Below are 19,308 nucleotides of genomic sequence, written 5' to 3' on the forward strand. Positions count from 1 at the left end.
AATAATATTTTCTCATGTTAGAAACATAGAAACATAGAAGACTGACGGCAGAAAAAGACCTCATGGTCCATCTAGTCTAGTTGCTTCTGATCTTTCCCCCAACTGACCTCAGATTGTGCCCCCTTGTTCTTGTGTTCACGTTCCTATTAAAAACACTTCCCTCCAGAACGTTATTTAACCCTTTTACATATTTAAATGTTTCGATCATGTCCCCCCTTTTCCTTCTGTCCTCCAGACTACACAGATTGAGTACATTAAGTCTTTCCTGATAAGTTTTATGCTTAAGACCTTCCACCATTCTTGTATCCCGTCTTTGGACCCATTCAATTTTGTCAATATCTTTTTGTAAGTGAGGTCTTCAAAACTGAACACAGTATTCCAAATGTGGTCTCACCAGTGCTCTATATAGTGGGATCACAATCTCCCTCTTCCTGTTTGTTATACCTCTAGCTGTGCAGCCAAGCATTCGACTTGCTTTTCCTACCGCCTGACCTCACTGTTCGCCATTTTGAGACTGTCAGAAATCACTACCCCTAAATCCTTCTGAAGTTTTTGCTAACGCAGAACTGCCAATACAATACTCAGATTGAGGATTCCTTTTCCCCAAGTGCATTATTTTACACTTGGAAACATTAAACTGCAGTTTCCATTGCTTTGACCATTTATCTAGTAAAACTAAATCATTTGCCATATTACAGACGCTTCCAGGAATATCAACCCTATTGCACACTTTAGTCACCCTTCCTGGGATTTGATCCTGGGGCCTCTGCCTTGTAAGGCAGAGAATTAACCTCTAGGCCACCCGATCTGATCTCTTCAGCTTTGTACCAGGGAGAGGCTATATGTTTTTTCTGTTGGATCACCCTGGTATATTAAAGGAACGTCACAGCTCCTTTTTGCCTCTAGGCCCAACCCAGGGCCATTTCAAGGCAGTTAATTTATTCATAGCCAAAAAACTATGTTCTGTATGTATCACATGTTTTTGCTGAATTTTTAAAATTAAGGGAGACTAGGATAGCGCTATTTCAGCCTTGTTCTGGCCTCACCAGTTAGCCATACCCTTCCTGGGATTTGATCCTGGAGCCTCTGCCTTGTAAGGCAGAAAATTAACCTCTAGGCCACCCAATCTGATCTCTTCAGCATGCTCAAAAAAATAAAGGGAACACTCACAGAACACATCCTAGATCTGAATGAATGAAATATCCTCATTGAATACCTTGTTCTGTGCTATGTTGAATGTGCTGACAGCATGTGAAATTGATTGTCAATCAGTGTTACTTCCTAAATGGACAGTTTGATTTCACAGACAAAGTTGGAAAGATGTGATTTTCTTCCCTTTTAAATGTAATGAAGTGGATCCCATCCACTGATTAGTAAACTTGTTTCAAATATTTGTCTGTTTATTTATTTATTTAGTCAGTCAGTCCTATATGATAATAAAGTCTCATTTCTTATCATGTCCTTCATCACAATTTCAATTATTAATTAATTCATTTTGCACTTTGATTATTATCTTAAGTTAGTCTTACATTCTTCGCATGTTTATTACCTTTGGTTTTAAATAACCTTGTCAAAACAAGCAGGCAAACTCAATAATAACTGCAATTGTTATGAGCCTGAGAAACAGCTTCATGGTCAGATACTGACTTTTATCATTAAATGTCCCTTAGTATTTAGATCTGGTCTCAGGATGATAATGTAGCACTTGGGGAAGAAAATGCAGCCCAGCAGGCCAGCACCAGAAGCCAAGATGGAGAAAACCTGCACAGCCACCATGTATTTCCCTTTGGTGCTCAAGTAGGTGGGTAGGAAGGAGACCCAGACACTGCAGAAGACCAGCATGCTGAAGGTGATCAGTTTGGCTTCATTGAATGCCCCAGGCAGGTTCCTGGCCAGGAAAGCCACTGTGAAGCAAATGGCAGCAAGAAAACCCAGGTAGCTGAGAACAACATAAAACATGGTGACAGAGCCTTCATTGCACTGAAGAATGATCTCTCCAGGCTGGGAATGCATGTCAGAGTCAGGAAATGGAGGACAAACTCCCAGCCAGATTGCACAAATTACAATTTTTCCAGCAGAACCAGAAAGGATGATGGAGTTGGCCAAGCTCTTCCCTAACCATCTCCTCACTCTGTTCCCTGGTTTTGTGGCCAGGAAGGCCAGCACTACCATGATTGTTTTGGCTAACACACAAGACACAGCTACTGAAAAGATGATGCTGAACATTGTTTGTCGGAGAAGGCAGGTGACTTTCCTTGGTTGGCCAATGAAGAAAAAGGAGGACAAGAAGCAGAACAAGAGGGAAACCAGGAGGATGTAGGACAGGTCACGGTTGTTAGCTTTGACAATGGGGGTTTCTAGGTATTTAAGGAATATCACTAAAACAAGACCTGTTGTTAGAAACAAGAATACAGCAAAGGAGACCAGGATGATGCCCAGATGTTCTTTATAGGACAGGAAGGTTATTCTTTTGGGAATACATTGGATTCTGTCATCAGTTGGATATTTATCATATGGGCACTTGGTGCATTTTTCAGTATCTGGGAAAACAGTAAGTAATATTAGAAACATAGAAACATAGAAGGCTGATGGCAGAAAAAGACCTCATGATCCATCTAGTCTGCCCTAATACTATTTTCTATATTTTATCTTAGGATGGATAAATGTTTATCCCAGGCATGTTTAAATTCAGTTACTGTGGATTTATCAACCACGTCTGCTGGACGTTTGTTCCAAAGATCTACTACTTTTTCAGTAAAATAATATTTTCTCATGTTTCTTTTGATCTTTCCCCCAACTAACTTCAGATTGTGTCCCCTTGTTCTTGTGTTCACTTTCCTATTAAAAACACTTCCCTCCTGGACCTTATTTAACCATTTAACATATTTAAACGTTTCGATCATGTCCCCCCTTTTCCTTCTGTCCTCCAGACTCTACAGATTGAGTTCATTAAGTCTTTTCTGATATGTTTTATGCTTAAGACCTTCCACCATTCTTGTAGCCCGTCTTTGGACCCGTTCAATTTTGTCAATATCTTTTTGTAGGTGAGGTCTCCAGAACTGAACACAGTATTCCAAATGTGGTCTCACCACCACTCTATGTAGCGGGATCATAATCTCCCCCTTCCTGCTTGTTATACCTCTAGCTGTGCAGCCAAGCATTCAACTTGCTTTCCCTACCTCCTGACCACACTGTTCACCATTTTGAGGCTGTCAGAAATCACTACCCCTAAATCCTTCTCTTCTGAAGTTTTTGCTAAGGCAGAACTGCAAATACAATACTCAGATTGAGGATTCCTTTTCCCCAAGTGCATTATTTTACATTTGGAAACATTAAACTGCAGTTTCCATTGCTTTGACCATTTATCTAGTAAAGCTAAATCATTTGCCATATTACAGATGCCTCCAGAAAGATCAACCCTATTGCACACTTTAGAGTCATCGGCAAATAAACACGTTTCGGCCGGCCAGGAAGGACATCTCCGTGACGTCAAAGCTCCGCCCATGGAATTCCCTATTGGGATTCCCCACCTCCATTTCAGCCTCCCGACCGGCCGACAGCTCCGCGGCTCTTTTGCAAAGCTGACAGCCGGGCGGCGGAGCTTCTCAGCGTTCTCCTGAACCGGAACGCCAAACCCGAACTTTTACCGAACTTCCAGGTTCAGTGTTCGGGAGAACGCTGAGAAGCACCCGGCTGTTTAAAAAGGTGACAGCCGGGCGGCGGGGCTTCTCAGCAGCCTCCCGAATACCGAACCCGGAAGTTTGGCAAAAGTTCAGGTTTGGCGTTCGGGTTTGGGAGGACGCCGAGAAGCCCCCCGGCTGTTCCAAAAGGCGACAGCCGGTGGCGGTGTCCAGCGGAGCGCCATTTTTGCATGGTTTTTTTTTTGCACACATTAATTGATTTCACATTGTTTCCTATGGGAAACATTGTTTCATCTTACGAACTTTTCGCCTTACGAACCTCCTCGGGGAACCAATTAAGTTCGTAAGATCAGGTATTATTATATATGTATTGTGTTGATTGAAAATCGTCCTGAGCTCTTCAGATATTTCTGCAACCTATGGATTGACAATGTTGCTTTCTTTGTTGCTCTCTTCCTTGCCTGTTATGGAGGAGCTCCTGCTGGGTCAGGCCCAGTTCGGATAGCCACATGTTCTAAAGGTCTCCCCGATGTGTTTTAGGAGTGTTTTTCCTCTCTTTGCTTATAGGGAAACTTTAATCCCGGTGCTGTTCTAATAATTCCTATTCTGTGCTTCAGTGGGTAGGGAGAATCAAAATGTAAATATTGATCACTGTATGTGGGTTTTCTGTAAATTTCAATATTGAGTCTTTTGTTTTTTCTTGCTCCTTCAGCCCTAAAACTCTGGTCCTCCCAAATAAATCTTTCTGTTATGTGGCTCTATGGTTTTAATATATATTGAGTAAGTGAGTGAGTGAGTGAGTGAGTGAGTGACTGACTGACTGACTGATTCTTCAAGATTTTATTCCTTGTTATTTATTCCTTATTTATGGAATAAATTGAATATATTCAAAATAGAAATGAAGAATAAAATAGTCAAGTTCACATATGACTTTTAACATGCACTTTGATTTAGTTGAAGTTCGGGTTGAATCGCCTTTTCCTCTGGTATCACTCACCTTCCTGTGTTGAGATGGTCCCCTCTGGACAAGCAATACAATCATAGCAGCAGATTGGTTCTTCCTTCCGACCCTGTTTTACAAATCCAGGGTGACAATTGTCCACACATTTGGATTGAGGCAGAGACTTAGCAGAAAAACAAATTTGTATTCATTAAGTTTATTAAAATTAAAAAACCTGTGCATACGAAAGAAACGTCTGAGCAATAGATCATGAAAAGGTTTCTTCTGAACAACATAAAGTATTTCAAAGCTACTCCCCTTTGAAAATACTCCAAATACTTGTTCCAGTTAAGATACATTTTCAATACAGCTGCCACGCTGGTGAAATAAGACTATGTATGTATGTATGTATGTATGTATGTATGAATGTACATACATACCTACGTACATATGCATGTATGTATTTATTGGACTTACTGCCTAGTTTCAAGAATTATAGTGAGGTGAAATCATGACAACATTGTCACGGATTGTAAAAGTCCGTTTGAACTTTACAATCCATGACATGGTAGCAGGAGGATGGCTCTTAATTAATTAAGCTTGACCACCTCCAAATGAGCACGGTGATCGTCTCGTCGCTAAACAAGGACTGGAAAGAAGCTATTACAAAATGCAATAGCATACCCCTAGCTCAACGCACCACATCCAGAGTTTGCCAAATCTTAACAGAAGAAGAAGTCATTATGGAACCCAGACTTAAATCCAGAACAGCTACTTCTAGAGCTCCAGTGACTCGCAGTTACCAACAAAGAGGTAACCAACCCAGAAGAACAGATTTTCAATGCACTCAATCTGCTGATTCTCAACGCTCTCAATATCCTGCCCCGCCCAGAGGAACACATCCCAGAGGCAGCAGACGCAGAAGCTCCAGCAACTACAGACCGGCTCAACGAGGTTCAAGAGGAGAGAGATGATGAATCATTGCCAGAACAAACAATGGAACAAGCTGCCGCCCCCCTCACGGGGGAAATTCCTGCTTAAAAAGGGTATGCAAGGCTTCTTTTGCTGCAGCACATGGGACATGAATTTGATCCCTGTGTGGGAAAAGAATATTTCTGAGACCCAGTTAGGTTTTCAAGACAAGGTCCTTTCTATTGAAGAATTACACTTTTGTTGTTAGTCGCTACTTTTGTGCAACTCTTTGAGTCCCCAAGAATCATAGCACTCCAAAAACCTCTACCCTCCACTCTCTCCCAAAATTAGAATTACAATTAGATGACATGGAACGACAGACCCATATTTATTTATGACTTAAATTTGGAGAATTCTTTGTTTCAATGGAAGACTCGATGTAAATGACAATCAAGATAAGCAATTGCATTCAAGGGCTTTTAGGATGGCTTAGAAGACAGAAAGCAAATCTAAGTAGCAATTTATTATGAACTGACCCTCATTATTTCAATCGTCAAAAAGGACTTTTGGGATGAGGGCCAAAGGCAACATTCAATCTTTCATTTTTCTAGTTTAAGGCATTACCTCATATCGGACAAGTCATTGTGGTTCCATTTTGACTGAACACCTTGGATCACCTTCCTTTCAGCAGGAGGCCTATCCCAGTGGTGAAACTCTGGCCAGATACAAGCACTTTAAAAATATCCGAGCCTGCTCTTTTAGGGGTCACTAACACCAACTATAGAGACGGAAAGGTTTTCAGTATTTTCAATCACCTTGTTAAGCACCTTTAGCTGTAAAAGAGCATCCTGATTGATAATAAGCTTTTGTCTTTCAAGACTCCCCATTTGCTCTTTGATGGGATCTTTCTTGGGGAAAAGTAACCAACTTATGATATTCAGATCTGCTGCTACATTTCCACTTTGGTCCAAGTATATTTTCTCCCAGGAAAAATTGTAAAATTCATTCTTCTCCAGAAAGGGATGGAACTAGAATCGAAACATCCAAGAATTTTGAAAGCAACTTAAAACATCCTAAAAGGAGGAGCAACTTTAAAGCTCAACCAGTGTACAAGAGATGTTCAGTACCCCCTTTCACTATTTGCCTAAATAGCAATAGCACTTAGACTTATATAGATACCACTTCACAGTGCTTTTACAGCTCTCTCTACATATTTTATAGACTCAGCTTATTACCCCCAACAATCTAGTCTCCCATTTTACCAACCCTGGAAAGATGAAAGGCTGCGTAAACCTTGCACTGGTCAGGATCAAACTCTTGGCAATGAGCACTGAGTTAGACCAGTGTTTTTCAACCAGTGTGCTGTGGCACACTAGTGTGCCATGAGACATGGTCAGGTGTGTCGTGGGGAAATTAAACATGGCTCCCCAAACTACAGCCTGGATGCTGGATACGGCTTGTAGAGGCCATTTATCCGGCCCGCCGCCAGCCGCCTCCATCTGAACATAAACATTCCCCTCACAATCCCTCCAGCTATCTGCATTCTGGCCAACAAAGCAGTGTTTTTCAACCAGTGTGCCGTGGCATGCTAGTGTGCCATGGGACATGGTCAGATGTGCCATGAGGAAATTAAACACGGGTCCCCAAACTATGGCCCGCATGCTGCATACCGCTCGCGAAGGCCATTTATGCAGCCTGCTGCCAGCCGCCTCTATCCGAACATAAACATTCCCCTCACAATCCCTCTAGCTGTCAGTGACAGGAAGAGTGGAGGCACAGGGAACGCTCACTGACCAATCACCTTCTAGTATTCATCCCGGCCACTAGCGATGAACCAATAGCAGGCCGCCTCTCATAAAGCTAAAATTTGCTGATCTTCCTTTGGACAGTTTTTAGTTATCTCTTGCCAAGGAGTTCCCCATTCTGGCTAACAAAGCTATTTTGACATTAATAATAATAAGATTTGTATGCCGTCCCTCTCCACAGACATTGCTCCCATTTTTAACCATATTAGCTGAGCTTCTCAAAGTTGAGTGCGATAAAAACTAAAAACAGAGAGAGACTGAGCACTGTTGTGTGTCTTTCTACCAGAATATCCCTTTTGTGTTCATCGAAACAGGCCCAGGCTTCACACTAAGTGAGTATAAATACATTTAGAAACTATATTATCAACTATATGTATAATATGTACTGTGTTAGAGTGTCATTTTGTGTCATTTTGGTTGGTGGTGTGCCCCAGGATTTTGTAAATGTAAAAAATGTGCTGAAGCTCAAAAAAGGTTGAAAATCACTGAGTTAGACAGCAATACTTAAATTGTAACCACTGCGCCACCACTGCTAAATGCAAAGACTGAGCAGCCATCAGTCTGAAAAATTTTAATTTGATCCCTGCAGTGAGGAGGGGTAGGCTAAATTCACAGGTTTAGCTGAAATTTATGAATATAAAATTCTATCATGCTAATTACAAACCCATAAGCATGGGAATATATTTAAAATGTATACATTTTAAATAATTTTATAATAGTAGTGTTTAATATCCATATATAATTGTTGCAGTGAGGTGCTGCAAAATCCCTGAGGGGAACGATGTCTTCAGAGGGATTTAGAGCACCCCCAGCCAGGCGGGTCACTCACGAACGCCAATCCTAGAAAGAAGACTTGGACCCATTTCTCTCTGGGTGAAGTGACACAGTGTTGAGCTGTGCGTTTCCTTTTATTGGGAGCATATGCAAATGGGAATGATTGCACGTACATGTCAACTGATATGCAAACATCTAATACAACTTTCAAGTCCTTCCTATCACCATATGTCACGTAACCAATTTCCTTGAATAGTTTCCTTTGAGCAAATGTTTCTCACAACTCATTTCCTTGAGCAAATGTCCTTTCAAGTAATGTCCTTTCATGTAGCTAATTTCCTTGAGCCATTTGTCTTTATCACGGCCAATCTTCTGTTTACCATGAGCAATGCCTTTTGTCTTCAAGCCATGTATATTGCATCCTTTGACCACGTAGCCTTTCATCATTGAGTGATGCATTCTTGTTATCAGGGAGATGTTGTTGAACCGTTTTATGGTCAGTTATTTCCTTTAGCAGATTTCACCAGAAGTGCAGACTAAACTATGTGAGTTACGTGTAGTCCTGTCCTGGCTATAATGGAATCAAAAGTGAACAAGGCATATTTATGCTAGATGTACAGATATAATATTATCCTATCCTAACATAGAAACATAGAAACATAGAAGTCTGACGGCAGAAAAAGACCTCATGGTCCATCTAGTCTGCCCTTATACTATTTTCTGTATTTTACCTTAGGATGGATATATGTTTATCCCAGGCATGTTTAAATTCAGTTACTGTGGATTTATCTACCACGTCTGCTGGAAGTTTGTTCCAAGGATCTACTACTCTTTCAGTAAAATAATATTTTCTCATGTTGCTTTTGATCTTTCCCCCAACTAACTTCAGATTGTGTCCCCTTGTTCTTGTGTTCACTTTCCTATTAAAAACACTTCCCTCCTGAACCTTATTTAACCCTTTAATATATTTAAATGTTTCGATCATGTCCCCCCTTTTCCTTCTGTCCTCCAGACTATACAGATTGAGTTCATTAAGTCTTTCCTGATACGTTTTATGCTTAAGACCTTCCACCATTCTTGTAGCCCGTCTTTGGACCTGTTCAATTTTGTCAATATCTTTTTGTAGGTGAGGTCTCCAGAACTGAACACAGTATTCCAAATGTGGTCTCACCAGCATTCTATATAGCGGGATCATAATCTCCCTCTTCCTGCTTGTTATACCTCTAGCTATGCAGCCAAGCATCCTACTTGCTTTCCCTACCGCCTGACTGCACTGTTCACCCATTTGAGACTGTCAGAAATCATTACCCCTAAATCCTTTTCTTTTGAAGTATTTGCTAACACAGAACTGCCAATACAATACTCAGACTGAGGATTCCTTTTCCCCAAGTGCATTATTTTACATTTGGAAACATTAAACTGCAGTTTCCATTGCTTTGACCATTTATCTAGTAAAGCTAAATCATTTACCATATTACAGACCCCTCCAGGAATATCAACCCTATTGCACACTTTAGAGTCATCGGCAAATAGGCAAACTTTCCCTACCAAACCTTCCCCTATGTCACTCACAAACATATTAAAAAGAATAGGACCCAGAACAGACCCTTGTGGCACACCGCTTGTAACCTGACTCTGCTCAGAATACTCGCCATTAACAATAACTCTCTGATGTCTATGCTTCAGCCAGCTGCAAATCCATTGAACTATCCAGGGATTAAGTCCAATCTTCACTAATTTATCTATCAGCTCTTTATGTGGAACCATATCAAAGGCTTTGCTGAAGTCCAGGTAGGCAATATCCACGGCACCACCTTCATCCAACACCTTTGTGACATAGTCAAAGAAATCAATGAGATTAGTCTGACATGATTTGCCTTCAGTAAAGCCATGCTGATTTGGGTCCAATAAGTTATTGTTTTTTAGGTGCTGATTTATCCTCTTTTTGAGTAGAGTCTCCATCATTTTAACTACAACTGATGTCAAGCTAACTGGCCTGTAGTTACCAGCTTCTTCTCTACTGCCCTTCTTGTGAATAGGCACAACACTGGCCATTCTCCAATCCTCAGGAACTTCTCCTGTTAACAAGGATTGGTTAAACAAATCAGTCAGGGGGGTAGTAATGACAGATCTGAGTTCTTTAAGAACTCTGGGGTGGATGCCATCTGGACCCATTGCCTTATTTATCTTTAATCGTTCAAGTTCTTCTAAGACATCGGCTTCTAAGATCACTGGAGCTGAATCCGTACAGCTGGAATCCGTACATATATGCTACATTGGTATGCTACATCGCAGTGCCTGCTCTTTGGCACATAATCATGTGAACTAAATCTGGCCTCAGCTTGGCCAAAGCTGTTGGTGTTTCAAAGAATAATTTGAAATGGTTCCCTTACATAGACATTTGATTTTTTTTTTCTAAATAGAAACAAAGTTTAATGGATCCTTGTCAGGACCTCATACCTGCCATGGCTCTAGCCTTAAAGCCCCCAATCTCTCTTTCTTCTCCATTTTTCTCCTCCTAGATAATGAGGAATATGCAACGTTCAAGGCATGGGCCAGAGTCTTAACAACACTATAAACACGGTGGTCATTCTTTATCAGAATTCTGTTCTTTTTCTCTTGCATGTCCAGTGGTGCTATCTGGGTGCATCGTCTCCGGCCCTTGACAGAAAAGACATGCTTTGAAAAAGAACAGCGATAAGACTGGTCTTCAAATTTGGAATCACTAAAAAGATTGGGTTGAAAGGCATCATCATCTGTCCATTTCCTTTCCTGAAAAGAAAAGACCCAAAAACTATGCATATATTTGTGAAGTGTATGCCTTGTCATTGTCAGTTTCTCAACTGTTGTGGTGATCCAGACTTTCCCTTCAATGGGTCCTGGCAAACCTTCAATTGTTAAATGGATGTGGCGAACACTATCCATAAGGGAAAATAATTCTATGAAGTGAACAAAGACATTGACTTTTCTCCACCTAGAGATGGCATTTTTCAGATGTTCAGTAGCTCTAGCCATTGAGAATTGTTCTGAGATAACAACGCAAATTCCATTTCTGACAAGCATAGGGGTGAAAGTTCTCATGAAATTCTCTCCATCCTCTGAGTCTGTTGAAAAGAGACCAATCAAAGTCCATCTGAAATAGAGGAGGATATATACCATTCCTGAGTATTGGAATCCATTTTGAGGGAGCAGCTGATGGAAAAAAGGAATTTGACTTTTATCACTCAGAGCATCTGAAACAATTCTAAAACTCATCTGAAGAAACAATAAAGAATATTGTATTATATTTAGATCAGATGAAGTCCAAATATAAGCTTTTAACAGTGTGGTTCTCAAAAACATATTATAATAGTTTATATTTCTTAACCCTTAAACCATATCTAGATAAAGAATACAAAATGCAAAATATTAGCAAGTTTTATTATAAGCATTTGTCTAATCTGGGATCTAACAACAACAACCTGCTCACTTTACCAGATGGAGAAACACATAAACAAACCTGTGGCACTTTGTAGGTGCCTACTAATGTTGACATTTGAATGGAGATGTCATCAGGAGATCCATCAAGAACAGCTATCAGGTTGTCCCTCTTGCCACAGCTGTAATTGGGAACATTGGCTTCTCCAATTGAGAGCATGTCCAGCAAGGCATCTGAAGTCCCAAGCGTGTTCAAATAATTGTCATGGATGTTGTAACCAAGTGTGAGATTGTACAAAAGCTGAGAATTCTTGTTAACTTGTTGAATGGCAAAAATGAAGTATAGGACTGTTTCTGGATAATTAGATGAACTACTGTAAAAAATGTTCACATTAACATAATCTCTAACAATAACATGATCTTTTCATTTATTTCTCTTTCTCTCCACAAGCCCATTCAAAACAAGAAGCAAATTAGAGTCACCCATCACCATTTCATTGTTATGAGTGTTGAGAAGGAAGGATGGAGATTTAATATTTAAAATATATAATTATTTGTGATCGTGCTCATTTTTAATTTGTACAATGATCAAGATTCAAAATCATTCTATCATTAATTATTCAATCATCAGCAAAGAGATCTTATAAATGGTCCAGAAAAACAATTCCAGAAAGAAATCATTCTCTATTGCTACTAAGATCAGGAATCAAATATTAATCAATAGTTATAAAAATGTGTTGCGCAGAGGCAACTACAATTTTTTCAATAAGCTGGTTGTGATTAATTCAGGTTTGTACGAGAGGGGAAAATAATTTGGACTTTGTGGGGTAGGGTTCCTCCATCTTTGGGTCACTTAAAATAAAACCTAAGAGAGAAATACAAATGATTCAAGAAATTAATATAGGAGCAACTGAAAGAAAATGGAAAAGTGTGTTAGGACTGTAAAGGGAGAGAATGCAACTTCATCCCACAGAATGACTTACGAGGGAGATTGAGTATAAGGAGCTGTGTTGAAAGACAGCATTATATGGGATATTACTGAGGCAAAAGTGATTATACTAATGAGGTGGTCTCCTGGCCTGTAATAGCTCCGTAGGTTTTCCCCCTCATGCTCCTCCAAAGTCAGCAGGCACTTCATTCTCAGCTTCCCAGACACTGGCTGGGACATCACCAGAATCAGAAGCAAAACGAGGAGGTCCATAATTCATGGGGCTGACTCAATCCCCTTCCTGTTTCTAAGGAAGAAAAAGATAAATCAAAGTATTCAAAGAACTGTCACGAGATGGAAATGAGAGTGACTTTCTTGACTGAGAGAGAGATAAACAGAACTTCACCTGGAAAGCAGAGAAAGGAAAGGTACATTCAAGAAACACAATCCCTGAATGTCCCAAAATTTGTGCAACATGGAGTGTGACCTGAGATATTTATCCTTTTCAGATGCAAGATCCCTTTAAAGTTGCTTCAGTCTGATGTTTACATCAAAGGCAATCACTGGAGGAATATGAAGAGGGATCTCACAGAACCAGGATTGTTATAGTTACTCTAAGAAGCAGCATCTCCTCTGGGGATCCTGAACTACTTCTGGGACTCCATGTACGGAGGAGAAGCTGGAGAAAAGTATCCTTTAAAATCATAGATAGACACCTAGAGGGCATTGGTTTGAAGTGGTTGTGGTCCTTGTTTTATGGACATCTCTAGAAAATGATGCTGAAGGAAGACAGTTCGACACTCAGGAAATTTGGTGTTGTCCTTCAATGTATTCTCTTGTCTCCGTAAACTTCTGGGCAAGGTCACCCAGAACTATAGAGTTTGGCACCATCTTAGAATGGTCACAATTAATTCCAGTGCTCCTTGTCTCCTGATGCTAAGGGAGAAATCTGTAACCTTGAACCCTGCCTAATGTTAAAAAATACCACAGGAAGAACTAATACTGGAGAAAATTTCACAATGCGCAGAAATGGCTAAACTGACATTCGAACTAAGAGGCAATTAGGAATCTTAATTTTATAATTACTGGAACCTATTTTATCACTGGCTTGGTAAAAGATTAAACCCGACAAACAGTAAATTTCTAACTATGCAAAAGAAACCTATCTGGTGAAAGTCTAATCTATATAGAAGATAAAATTATGAGTAAATGATTAAGTCTATTACTCATCTTTTTTCTCTTACATCTTTTTCTATTTTTTGTTATTCTATCAGCAATTTAGATAATTAAGGTATCTATAAATTGGCGATAGAGAATGTACATAGTTTATATTAATATACAGACCTGTTGTGCACTCACCTACTTTCTATTATGTTTTTAATTTTATGTAATTGTCTTGCCTTTGGTATTGCCTTATGTATTTATTTATGTAAATAAAATTTAATAAAAAATAAAAAAATAAAAAAACCTGCCCAATGTTAAGACTAGGACCTGTTTTTGATTTACTTTTCCATTAGATTCTCCAACACACGAGCATATAATAGATTTAAACTAAATGTCAACCACTCCAAACTAGACTGCAAAAAATAGGACTTCAGCAATCAACGCCTGGAATGCTCTACCTGGCTTTGTGGTTTCTACTCCGAACCTCCAACCCTTTAAAATTAGATTATCTACATTTGACCTCTCCCCCTTTCTAAGAGGTTTGTAAGGGGTATGCATAAGCACACCATGGTGCCTACCATCCCTGTCCTAATGTTTTTATCATTAGCTATCTAATGTTTATTTGTATAAATTACCATCCTATAATTGTTTGTCAAATAAATATTTTTTTTAAAAAACTAAAAAATAAAACAAACTGCTACTATCCTATACATGTTTGACAAATAAAATAAATAAATAAATAAATAAATAAATAAATAAATAAATAATAGATCTTCATATATTAATCAGAGATGGTATTAATCTGGTTCACACTGGTTTGACCAAACCGTTTGTTAACTTTTTGCCCAGTTTGGAAATCTGGCTGATTGCACCACTTCTTGCCCTGCCCTGCCCCTCCCCGCCCAACTGGTTCCACCCCTCCCAGATCCAGCATCTCCTCCTCTTCGCCTGCTTGCACTGAGTACAAGGCAACTGACCCTGCCTAATGTTAACAATAGGATCTGTTTGTAATTTCCTTTTCTATTAGATCTCCATATACTAATCCCAAATTGAATGTGATTTTAAAATTGGTCATGCAAAAGTAAAATCTCATTTCCCCTAGAAATATCAATTTTGGAATGGTATTTGAGACAAAGGGACTGGAAATTGATAATTATCCACTCTATCTTTGGGTAAATATGGAATAGGTTAAGGGGTGGATAGAAATTGACGTCCAAGTGGAATTGAGTGGCATATAAATTTTACAAACAAACAAAAAAACAAATATGTTTTTTTCCCCTTTACACTCACCCTTCAGTATTCATGTAAGACACCAAGTACCTTTATACTTTAAAATGTCATTATTATACAGACAGCTGGCTGTGTGATGTCTCCCTTAGACAACTCCCCAGATTCTTCCTTAGAGGTCAGCTCAAGGGAGGATGAGCTCATTCCTGCCATGTCAGGAACTGGTTAATTAATGGCTCTAAACAGCTGGCCAAAAGAGTTTTAGAGGACGCTTCAGCTGGTGAAAGCTTGCAGATGATTAAGGAAAAGGAGGAGGAACTGCTTTCTCTGCTAAACCCAAGAGCACACAGGGCAGAGAACAGATAACAGCAAAAGAGATCTACCAGATTACTTGGGAGAAGACCCCCACTTGTCTTTTTAATTTTTTAAATATTTTTTCTCCACAATTTCCATTTTTATGTCAACACATATACCTTCAAATGTCAATTAGATACATATTTGTATGTTTTATTCAATCAAAAGTCAATATCCTGTTTCACACCTATTTTTATCCTGTTCATCAGACTGTTTTCATTCATTCCATTACACTCGCCTCCTTCTATCTCCTTCTCCCCCATCTACCTTATTATTCCTACACTCTCCCCTCCTACTTCCCTCCACTTCTTCTTCCCCTCTTTCACCTTTCTTTTTAAAAAAAATAAATTTTATTGAATATATACACATTAAAAAAGACATCAGGAATTTACATCTTCAAATGCATTTATGTCTTATAATACAAGATGACACATCACATCACATAACCCTAACCCTCCCCCTCCCAAACTGTAGCTCAGGACAGTTCATTCCTTGTATGTTTTCACGGCCTATAACAACAGCGGTTGTTTTCCATTTTTAAATGTAAAAAAGATAACCGTCAACAATAATGTGATACTTAACATCATAATCTATTCTAGATCTAATTTTAACTTTGTTTTGAAGTTCTAAAGTTTAACACCTTAATATACATCCTATCCTCCTATCATCAACCCAAATGTAAAATTCCTCCCAAGTGTTGTAATAGCAAGATTGGTCATTACTTTTAAGTTATTGTGTTAATTTCACTGCACAATCAAGTATTTTTCTAATTATATCTCTCTCCGTTGGTGTATCTTCATTCTTCCAGTTTTGTGCGATACCTATTCTAGTTGCTGTGATTATGTGTTGAATCAAATAATAATATTTTTTTTATTCTTAAATCTATTATACCTAGAAGAAAGGTCTCCGATTTTAACTTGAGTCTTACTTTAGTTATTTCATAAATCCATAGTTCAATTTTATTCCAAATTCTCTTAATTTCAGGGCAGGTCCACCACATGTGAAGAAAGGTTCCATTTTTGTTTCTGCATCTCCAGCAGTCAGGTCTTAATTTGGGGTAAATTTTTGCTAGTCTTGATGGTGATATATGCTAACAATAAAACATTTTTAGAAAATTCTCTTTATATGTGGTGGATTTAGTTACGGTAATTTGTAATTTTTTGTCCAAATCGTCTTTCATTAATCGAGGTATATACTGTGTCCAATGTTTTTGCCCAGCTAATCATATTTCTTTTGTCTATTTCTATTTCCATTTTGTATTCTATCAGGAAACTATATATTCTTCTTATGAATTTTTTTTCTCATCCTAGTATTAGTTTATCCAAATTTGTAAGTTTCCCCTTTCACCTTTCTATCTCCTCTTTCTCTCTCTTTGTGCTCCCTGAGTGCTTCTTATCCTATTTCATCTCATATTTACCAGATTGATGATATATGCCATACATTTTTAATTTAATGGTGCCTTTCCTATAAACCTTATACTTCTATCTTTTCTGTCTATATAACTCCTTACCCTTCACTTGTCTCCTGGGTCTACCACCAATTAATTCCCAAATTAACCGCCATAGTTTAATTTCCAGAATATTTATTGTCTCTTAAATAATAATATTTATTATTATTATTAATTGATACTTAATAGAAGGAGCCATCTTGAAAATCAATGTTACATACAATATTATTATTGCACTGATGATCACACTAATGATGCAGTCTCCTAAAGGATTGGTTTGCCTTCACTTTTAATTTCTGGTTGAAGTAAAGTGTTTAAAAGCTCAAGCACTTCACTGGCCCATAGATCACATGTTTCCTTTAAAGTAGTCATCTCGTGTTCCATTAATTAGTTTTCAAGGTTTTGTTTTTCAACTGATTAGCAAACAAGACATGTTTTTCCCACACCAGAGATTCTTTGTAATTAACTTCATACTCATTAAATCACTTTCACAAAGCATTTATAAAGTTTTCCAGAAGCAACTCTAAAATCACCTCTTTATTGTTTATTACAAAAGATTAAAAAATAAAGATTTCACAAAGTTGGAAAAAATTGATTTTCTTTCCTTTTAAATGAACTGAAGAGGATCCCATCCACTGACCAGTAAACTTGTTTCAAGCATTTGTCTGTTTATTTGCTTATTCAGTCAATCTGTTCTGTCCTATATCATAATAAAAATGAAAGGCCAGGCGAAATATCGCCTGGACGAAAATTGCCGATGGCGGGAACCAACTCGGCTCCCCCATCAGCTGGGGGGCGTTCCCCGCGATAGCGTGGGAACGCCCCTGAGCAATCAGTGGCCGCTCGGGCATTCTAGGAAAGCCGAGGGGCGGGGCATGTGCCCTTTATCAGGGCTTGCTTGCCCTCCCCTGGCTTCCCTTGCCGACGAGCTCGCTGCAAAACGGACCAGCGAGCCTTTTCTTCGCGATGCAGCTAGGAAGAAGCTGAAGACGGTGACTTTTCGGAGCCCCTGGGATCGCTAACGATCGCCAGGGGCAGCTCAGGTTTGCTTTGCTGGGGGAGAGGGGGAAGGTGGCCGGACGGCTTGCGGGGGCCGACGGCTCCCCCCCCCCTGTGTAAGTGGCGGCGGGGCGCGCAGGGACTTCGCCGGCTTGGATCCTGGTGTCTGACGGCCCGGCTGAGGACGGTCTCGGAGCTTTCCGGTGCCGGGCGGCCAGGATGAGCGCTAGGGAGGGAGCGGCAGCAGCAAGGAGGCTTCTCCCACGTGGTTTGTCAAGTTCGGAGGTTTTCGGGCGGGCCGCACACAGGGCGACGCCGGGGGGTGTGCCTCATGGCGAGCCTCTCGCACACACACCGTCCCCGGCGTGGCACGTCGCGCCTGGCTTTGCTTTTGTGCGGGGGGGGGCAAGGCCTGAATCGAGCATGCCGCCCCCTCCCCCCCTCCCTTCACTTGATGCGTCTCAAGTGGACGCTGTTCCGCGCGAGTGGTGGGTGGCTTCCAGTTCATTCCGGTTCAGTGGACAGGTAGTGGCCATGGTGTTGAGTGAAAGGAGAGATTGGCGCTCCCCTTGGTAGGGATGGAAGAGGCCCTTGTGGTCTTTACAACACGCGTACGGTTAAGGCTCTGCCACTTACTTCCTGGCATCTAACCAGTGTCCATCATTGTTATCAGCAATGCTGTTATCTTTATCCTATCTTTATCCACACCCAAAAGGGGAAAAAAAAAAGAAAAGAAAAAAGAATCATCTAAAACAAACATTCTTTGTTTGTTTATATTACCTTACATTTGATGTATTGCCCATCTCATTGGGGCAATTCTGGGCAAGTCATGATTTCCCTTCAGTCTATTTACTTCATCAGGGAGATTATTTGATGAAGTATGGAATAAACTATCATCTATTTGGTGCTATTTTAGATGGTCAGTCATAATAAGTAGGCCATAAAATTATTGCTAAAAATAAATGTTAAAATGATTTAATTTATTTAAACTGTATACTTGAAGGGGTTTAGCATAAATTGATTGGTAAAAAGATTTATTTATTATGTCAGTATAGTGAAATTGATTGAACTTGAATTGAATTATTAAAATGAATTAATGGATTTAAGTCAAGAGACTTGAATTGATCGAACTTAAAATGAATGAATTCAAATGATCTAATTTAATTTAAGCTAGTATACTTGAATGAATTGATCCTAAGAGGAATGAATTAAATGAGCTAAGTTATTGAAACGATTGTATGCGAACTGGTTGAACATAAAGTGATTTGGAAAATGATTTAGGTTATTAAGGCAGTATATGGGAATGGATTGTGCTTAATGAATTATCAGAATGGTTTAATTTATTAAGTTACTATATTTGAATTGAGTGAGCTTAAAATGAATTAATTTGAAATTAAACTGATTTACTGGGGGTCACAACACATGGGTTGTGATATTACAGCGGGGGGCAAACTCCCCCCCCTCTGCCCGCCCCACCAATTCCACAGGGCAATGGGAGCATCCCCTTAAGGCAGTTTTTAGAGTACACAAATTTGGAGAAATAAGGCTCCTGCATGCCAGTTAAATATTGGGGTAGGCCAAACAAGCCACTAGGTTATGAGCATTGGTTAGAACGAGACATAGAATTGAACCATAATGTGGTGGACATAGAAATGATATGGGGATTAAAAATTCCATATTTGAAATGCTTTTCAGCAGCC

At 39.5% G+C, this 19,308-nt stretch overlaps 2 protein-coding genes and 1 non-coding gene across 3 annotated transcripts; 1 reads left to right on the top strand and 2 right to left on the bottom strand.

The window, feature by feature from the left end:
- Nucleotides 1–1,635: 1,635 nt before the first annotated feature.
- Nucleotides 1,636–4,392, bottom strand: LOC139159857 (vomeronasal type-2 receptor 26-like). The gene has a single exon (XM_070737283.1). It carries the CDS (start codon nt 2,569–2,571, stop codon nt 1,636–1,638), a length of 936 nt encoding a protein of 311 aa, XP_070593384.1. The 5' UTR covers nt 2,572–4,392.
- A 6,134-nt stretch (nt 4,393–10,526) lies between these two features.
- LOC139163201 (vomeronasal type-2 receptor 26-like) lies at nt 10,527–11,709 on the bottom strand. Its single transcript, XM_070744162.1, has 2 exons — nt 11,572–11,709; nt 10,527–11,327 (listed from the first exon to the last, which is right to left on the bottom strand). The coding sequence occupies exons 1-2, from the start codon at nt 11,707–11,709 to the stop codon at nt 10,527–10,529; spliced, it is 939 nt and encodes a 312-aa protein (XP_070600263.1).
- Nucleotides 11,710–18,145: 6,436 nt separating this feature from the next.
- LOC139163286 (U6atac minor spliceosomal RNA) lies at nt 18,146–18,270 on the top strand. Its single transcript, XR_011558450.1, has one exon. It is a non-coding gene; the product is annotated as a U6atac minor spliceosomal RNA (small nuclear RNA).
- The last annotated feature ends 1,038 nt before the right edge of the window (nt 18,271–19,308 follow it).

Source organism: Erythrolamprus reginae, chromosome 2 (genome assembly GCF_031021105.1).
Source record: "Erythrolamprus reginae isolate rEryReg1 chromosome 2, rEryReg1.hap1, whole genome shotgun sequence".
Taxonomy (NCBI): Eukaryota; Metazoa; Chordata; class Lepidosauria; order Squamata; family Dipsadidae; genus Erythrolamprus; species Erythrolamprus reginae.